The sequence below is a fragment of the Xenopus laevis genome, chromosome 9_10S (assembly GCF_017654675.1).
Source record: "Xenopus laevis strain J_2021 chromosome 9_10S, Xenopus_laevis_v10.1, whole genome shotgun sequence".
NCBI lineage: Eukaryota > Metazoa > Chordata > Amphibia > Anura > Pipidae > Xenopus > Xenopus laevis.
The window spans coordinates 46,635,051-46,642,716 of NC_054388.1; the positions used below are offsets into that span (position 1 = coordinate 46,635,051).

At 40.7% G+C, this 7,666-nt stretch overlaps 1 protein-coding gene across 9 annotated transcripts in view; it reads left to right on the top strand.

Annotated features, from left to right (window-relative positions):
* bptf.S (bromodomain PHD finger transcription factor S homeolog) overlaps window positions 1-4,594 on the top strand; it is a 65,457-nt gene extending 60,863 nt beyond the window's left edge. For 7 of the 9 annotated variants that reach the window (XM_018237651.2, XM_018237648.2, XM_018237653.2 and 4 more), the window contains 2 exons: window positions 1,200-1,386; window positions 3,723-4,594. In XM_018237651.2, coding sequence (XP_018093140.1) covers window positions 1,200-1,386; window positions 3,723-3,756 — 221 coding nt within the window. In that variant the 3' untranslated portion in view covers window positions 3,757-4,594. Of the gene's footprint in view, window positions 1-1,199; window positions 1,387-3,025 lie in introns of all 9 variants that reach the window. The other 2 variants (XM_018237650.2, XM_018237655.2) reach the window with 1 other exon arrangement.
* Window positions 4,595-7,666: the final 3,072 nt, after the last annotated feature.

Sequence of the window (7,666 nt, forward strand, 5' to 3'; positions counted from 1 at the left end):
TTTTCTGTAAGGCTTGGCATTTTAATTGCCCTTAATTGCATGTATAATAGATTAATATCAAATGTATTAAAAAAAAAAAGGAGAGCTAGAATAACTGAGAGGGTGCTAAGTTGTTTGGTGTCCTCAAGTGATTCTAGTCTTTTACTTACCACCCCTGGCTGGTCGCTATTCCTCTTAAAAAATGCACTTGCCTTTGAGCGCCAAACACCATATTTGTGTCCCAGCCCCCCTGATCCTGCTGATCTATACTGAACTCCTTCACCCAAATCTGTGCTGCATGTTTTCCCAGTTTTAATGGGTCCAGTGGTTGCATGGCACACTGGAACAAAATGGCAGCATGGCAGACACAAGAAAAGTACCAGGGTCAGTCAGTATATAATTTTTCTGTGGTGTGTAGTTCTACTCTTAAAACAGGAAAATCATAGATCCAATTTATATCATAAAAATACACAGTGGTCTCAATCCCATTTCCTCTGTTAAACGATGGATAACTGCTTGAGAGATCAAAAATGGGAAGAGACCGACTACTAGTGAAGCAGTAGCCCAAGTAATAATTCAAATTAAAAAAGCTTTATTAGGACATGCATTAGCCTAATGCGTTTCGTGCGAAAGGGGGGCTCTTACTCATACCCTTGGTCAGTGTATTTGATGAAGAAGAGTCCCGATCCAGGGGACTCATCACCCTCTGATGATTCTTTTCTCTTAAAGTGATTGTCACTAAAAATTTTCTTTTCAAAATATAAATCTACAATAAAAGTTACCTATAGGTCATGTTGATCGTTTTTTCGCTGATTGTTCTGGCCTGTAAGAGTTTCTACTGCTGCACAAATATGGCAGCCCCCTCATAGAGGAACAGAGTAGTAAGAAAGGTAATGTAAAAGCAATTGGCAAATACTTTTATGACAAAATTATAAATCGCATTCAAAGACAATGTTATGATAGGTAATAAAAATATTATTTTCTGATGTCAGTATCTCTTTAATATTGTGCTTCACCTCTAACTATGCCAGGTGCTCTAAACAGTTCAAGAGTGAGAAGGCTCAGAAGCAGTTCAGAACAGTTCAGAAATGAGATGAGCACAAACTAGTGGGATCCAGGGAGCAGAAAACTTGACTCTAAATCTGGTGTAAATCCCTTTTTCTAATGATAAATATGAAATTCTGATGTGGCATATCATCCACGTGTCTCCTGTTTCCCAGACCTCTCTACCATAGAAGAGCGGCTAAAGACACGATTCTACAAGAAGCTGACAGAATTTGTAGCGGACATGACCAAAATATTTGATAATTGTCGTTACTACAATCCCAGCGATTCCTTTTTCTATCAGAGTGTCGAGGTTCTGGAGTCCTTCTTTGTTCAGAAATTAAAGGCTTTTAAGGCAAGCAGGTAAGTTTCACGGGCCGAGGAACATTGTGACATTCTGTTTGTAGCTTATTAATGTGTTTGGACATGCGGACACAGAGAGTAGTCTTTCTTACTTTCCTTTTGTATAACATAGCTTTTAAGGCGGCAACTTGGTCCCACGTTATACTAAGACTTTACTGTAGGCTGCAGTAGTCAGGGCTGGATCATGTATTTTTTTGCAGCACTGCAGTGACAAGAAGACTTCACTGTAACAACTTTATAGGCAATATATTATTTAACAGAAAAGTCTGTATTTGCATTTACATTTGCTGTGAATGCTAAATTGTTATGGAAATAAGTCATTCATTTAACATATATGTGTATCTTATGTATCATTTTATGTGATAAACATAAGAAGGGCTGTATGTCATACTACCCCCATCTCTTCTCTGCTTTGTATTATATGCAAAAAGGCATTGAAAATTAGAAAATACTTATCTAGAGATAAATTCCCTTTGCTTTAAACCTGTGCTTATTTGCTAGACTCTCCCTTGCCCTAGGGAATGGAATCCAGGCTGCATTCAGTGATCACCTGTGTACATTGCTCTGATTCCTGTTCCTGGGCTGCTTTCTTGTTCACAAATGGCTCATGGGAGTTGGCCCATTGCATTAATCACTCTGAACTCGGGCAAAATAAAGGCGGAACTGGAGCTTCACCACTAAAAGAACAGTTCAGTGTAAAAATAAAAACTGGGCAGAGGCTGTACAAAATAAAAAAAAGTTTCTAATATAGTTAGTTAGCCAAAAATTTAATATATAAAGGCTGGAGTGACTGGATGTCTAACATAAAAGAACAGAATACTTCCTCCTGCTTTTCAGCTCTTTAACTCTGAGTCAGTCAGTGACTTGAAGGGGGGCCACATGGGACTTAACTGTTCAGTGAGTTTGCAATTAATCCTCGGCATTCAGCTCAGATTCAAAAGCAACAGTTGTGACCCATGTGGCCCCCCTCAAGTCTCTGGTTACTGCCTGGTAATCAGTGGAGGCCAAGAGAGCTGAAAAGCAGGAAGTAGTGTTCTGGCGATTATTAGACATCCAGTCACTCCAGCCTTTATACATTACATTTTTGGCTACCTAAATATTAGAATGATTTTTTTATTTTGCACAGCCTATTTATTTACCCAGTTTTTATATCTACACTGAACAATTCCTTTAAACTTTGTTTCTGTCCATGGTTCATAGGTTATTGCAACAAGAAACACCTACCACACCCAGCCACATTAACTCTGCCCCTTTGCTGATCACAGGAAAGTCCATGAGCAGGAAGTACAGAAATGATCTGTTGTTCGTGGTACATGGAAAAGACTTGATTTCCATACCTAGTTGGGGTTCCTGGTGGGACCAATGCAAATAGGGTCCGGTTTCTCTAAATGACTTATTTTAAATAGTTTTTGTAACTGGAACACACATCACCATATGTCATGCACATTTCACCTCCTCTGATTCATGCAGGAAGGCTCTTTATGTATTGCGATGTTGTTTGGTGTGTAGCTCACATGCCTGTCTGTCTGTGTTCTCTGCACGCTTGTGCTTCTGTGTTAGTGCTGCATGTTTCAGTGTTAGTGCTGCATGTTTCAGTATTTGTCATTCACCCGACCCCATTTCTCTTCTTTTCTTGCAGATTGTGATGCATTTAGTATGATCATTTTAACTGGAATTGCGCCTGGATGTTGTCTCTCCATGGTTGTGTTTTGGGTTTTTTTTTAGTCTGTCTGTCTTGGCATTGTTTAAAAAAAAAAACAAAAAAAAACCAATGCAAGTTTCCCCCACCCCAGCACCATCTGTCTCACAAAGTTAAGCTCCACACAGTGACTCTATTTGTCATCTTATAAGCTAAAGCCGTTGTTGCTCTTCATGGCAATACTGTAGTAAGGACATGTGGCCAAGCGCCTGAGGTTGTATTTTATTGTACAAAACTGGTGTTGATCCTGAGTGGCTCATAACCCACAACAGCTCCCTGGCCACAAGTGTACAGTGCAGAAATGATTGTAAAATATTATATATTTTTGTACATATAATGTAGAATTCATTTGGAACCATACGAGTTGTGGAAGTTTCTTTAGAAGATTATTACGTTTCCCTTTTTTTCCCTCTTTAACAATTTTGCCTTTGTCATCAAATATGAGCAGATACAAATTGTGTTGATGTGGCTGCACACTTTGGTGTTCTGGTGACACATTTGGGCTTTAATTTACAGCTTGCCTTCAGAAAATCTGGGCTCCTGCAAGTTCCCTTTCCACTAGTTTAACCCTCATCTGTGTCCTTACAGTAGTAAGTGCAGAAATAGGGTTAACACCCTTATTTTGTGTGTTATGCAGGTCTCACAACAAGAAGCTGCAGTCTCCATCTTAACATAAATGCTTAAAAACCCTCACGCATGGCTGTCCCACACAGCAGGAATATTGCTGGGCATTTTTACTGTCTGGTTCTCCTGACCATAAAGGTCCAGTGACGGTATAGGATTCTTATTTTGTCCAAAGGACAAAGCAGACAAACGGTGGGGTGGGGGGGAAATGTTTTTTTTAGCCCTCATTTTTGTCCTCAAGACAAAAAAAAAAGTTCATTTGAATAAAGGAGGAAGAAAACCCGCAAGAGATGGAGTTGAACAGGCTCCATGGAAATGCCACGTCTGTTCTTCAGTGAAGAAGCTGGTTTAAAGTCCACATTGATACCTTTTGACTGTTTATTTATTGTTAAAAAGAGACACTTTTTTTATTGCTGCCCTCGTTTGTCAACTAATTATTTTTTCTTATTAAAACAAAAAAAAAATCAAGACAAAACAAAAAAAAAAAAAAAATAGATTTGCATTCGGTCGAGCGTCATCCAGTTGCAGATTTCGTCCTGTCTTTTCCCATGATTCCTGTTAGGGTAATGTACAAGACCTGTCTTTTCTTTCTATGAAAGGAGCTGCTATCTGTACAAAGGAACACCCCCAGAACTGTCCAGTTTGCTCACGGTGGGTTTCGAATAAAGTTCATTCAAAATAAACTCATGCTTTGTATTGCGGACTAGAGACTTGTGTCTAGGAGGAATCTACGTGTCCCTGACTGAAGAGAATAATCTATTCCAAGGTATCTTGTTTGTAAACATTTGTCAGATTAAACTTTTTTCCCTTTTGTATTAAAACTCAGAATATGTATGTATATGAAACAACAAAATAAATGGAGATTGATTCTGCTCCCTAGAAACATTGCGATATATGCAGAGAACCTCTGTTCATTTAGGAGCACTTTGCTCTGGAAGACTTCCCCATGCTGAATGGAGTTACTAATCTGTCGGATACTAATGTCTGACTTTAGCTCACACACAGGCCAATCATTTGATTTCTGTGATTGGCAGATTGGCCCACTTTTGCTATATGTTAAGATGCCCTTCGTGCTGCCGTCCCCAGAATCTTGTTAAAGCACTGATCTGATCTCCCAAAATCTAAATTAGCGGAAGGCCTATGTACTATAAGCTACGAGTAACTGAGTTTACAATCGTGCTGGGGGAGCGCCATTACATGTTCACTTCTTGTTCTTATAGATTCATTTTAGCTTTCTGTACTTCTAAAGGGCTAGCTACACAAGTTAAACACGTATACATGATTTTAAGCCAGCTTCTGATAATAAAAACTTTCTTGGCTACAACAGTGCAGTGCTGCTGCTCTCTCTCTAATAGTCAGGAGCCTCCCCCGGGTGAATAAATCTTCTTCCAGTACTTACCTGGGTACTGAGCTGTGTTTTTATGCACTTCAGCCCCTGGATTTGCTCTCTTTCCCGCCAGGTAAGTGAATTCAGTTTCCTCTCTGTACTTATCTGGGTTTAGAGCTGTGTTTCTCTCCTTACCGCTCGTAATGAGAATTTTAAAGGGGTTGTTCACCATCCAACATCTTTTTTTCAGTTCAAGTTGTTTCCCCTATGGAATCTAGTTTGCTAGTAGGGGCCTGGTCGTCTCCCCTGCTTTTGTATTGTATGGTGTATAACAGGGTCTGGCCTGTAGCAGTGAAGATGCAAACTATTATCAAGTGTGGAATTTGGGGAGGCATCAAGATCATTCTTTCATGCTGACAATTCACAAATACAGTTGCAAATATTTTACATTCTGCTGAGAGAGATATGTGTATTACATACTGGAGATACAGATGAGCCTGGAATCCATCATGGTCAGAATGGATTCAAATAAAACATTCCTTTTTTTTTTCACATTCCTGGTTTAATGTCCAAACAAGGCTTGTGGCAATTTAAAGCATCAACAACCTGGATCTTTAGTTTGAATAAGAAGCCAACAGAGCTGGTATAGAGGTGATTCATTTTGTATAGCCCATCACTGCTCACCAACACGGTCAGGAGTTGGCTTCCTTTACTGATACTTTCCATATCCTGAACTAACCTAGGCCGGCGCTAGCCTTGGGGCTGTGATTCAAATCTGGCCTTGCAGGTGCCAGTTAATTTCTGTACTGATTACTTAACAAGGGAACCAGTCACAGCAGGCAAACTTCATGTAGGGGGGGGGCCCCCACACGAGGGGGGAGGTCGCGGGCCGGGTGCGTCCCGCAGCCGCCAGTTGGTCAGCACTGGGTTAAGACAGATTGGCATTGCAATGAAGTTTGGAAGGAATGGGATCGATTGGGGGCAGAAATGCAATATTTAATGAGGTAAAGAATTCTGATTCACTGTATTTCCAGCTCCTGAGCTGCTCTTTTTACCAAGGGCAGTCAGAAACCTCCCCACCCCCGCTTATCCAGGTAGAGAACTCTGATTCACTGTACTTTCTGTGCTGCACTCTTTCCCATAGCTGGACAGGGACCTCCCCCTGGTTAACTGATTCCCCACAGGGTGGGTATGTTGACAGGAGGATGGCCAGGAAGAGAAAATCTCAGTAAGTAGGAATTAATTTTCTCCTTTCCTGGTCATTCTCTGTCAGCATAAAACAAAACAGTATCTGATGGGTTATACCCAAGCAATAAATCAGGGAGGGAACACATCAACAATGCTTGTTTTTTTAATTAACAGACATGGCAGAATAAATAATGGCTTGCCCAAACTGGGCCTGAGATCTGGAAATAACATCAAGCTTATAATGCCTGATGAGCGTATTAGGAGTTACCCAGGTTGCCGTCTTGCAGATCACCTCAGAAGACATCCCTGCCTCTGCTACCCAAGAGGTGCCACACCTTACATCAAGTGAGCTCTTAGGTGGTGTATTGCCCTGCCCCACATAAGCTTTTGAAATAGCTTTAACAATCCAAAAAGTCAAGGTAGTTCTCAAAGCAGCTTGCCCTTTCCTTTTCCCTGCAGGAATAATGAACAGCGTTATAGATTTTCTTATCTCCTTAGTTTTGCTGATGTAAACCTGCAAATATCTTCTAACATCCAGAGTTGTTATGTCCTTCTGATGAGTTGTAGATGGCTCAGAAGAGGGTATGATGGGTTCATTGACACGAAACTCTGACACAACCTTTGGAAGAAATATTGAACTGGCCTAAGAACTACATTCCCCTCAGTGAAGACTATATAAGGAGGATCCACAGAAAGTTCAGACTCGCCAAGCCAAAGTAAGAGCTACCAGAAAGGTAAGTAGCCACAATGAAAATGTTTCCAGAGGCTCAAAGGGAGCTGAAGACAAAAGCTTTCAGCACCAGAGAAAGATCTCACTCTGAACAGATTGGTTTTGTTGGAGGCCGAATCCTCCGCACTGCTTGAAAAAATTGATCCTTTGCCCATCCCCTCTCCAAAACAGCTGAAAAGGCTGAAACTTTTCCCTTTAGGGGGTTTCGCCTTAGCCCCTTGTCAAGTCCTTCTTGTAAGAAATCCAGAATATCTATTACAGATAGAGATCTTTCCTGAGCCCTGGAGGAAATTGCCAAAGATTTGGGAGGTAAATCCCAAGATTTATGGTATTTGAACTTAGTCTTCTTCTTCTAGGCTTTAATAAGTGTATCTATTACAGGTTCTGAACAACCTAGATCTTTCAAAATCCTCCTTTCAATTTCCGAGCCATTAATTTGAAATTGGATCCGAGTGTCTCCATCTCACCTGGAGTAGGAGATCCCCCAGTCTGGGGTAGTGATAGCGGGCGCTAGACTGACAAACTCTGGAGTAATGGATACTGTGGTTTTCTCTGCCAATTTGGGAGTATGATAGTATTTGGGAGTCACCGGCAAATTTTCTGTTGAACCTTCAGAATTATTGGGATCTGAGGAAAATATAAGCAAATAGATCCTCCTGCTCTTCTGAGAAATTTTGTTTGGGTTGAATAATAGGATATGAAGCAAACCATC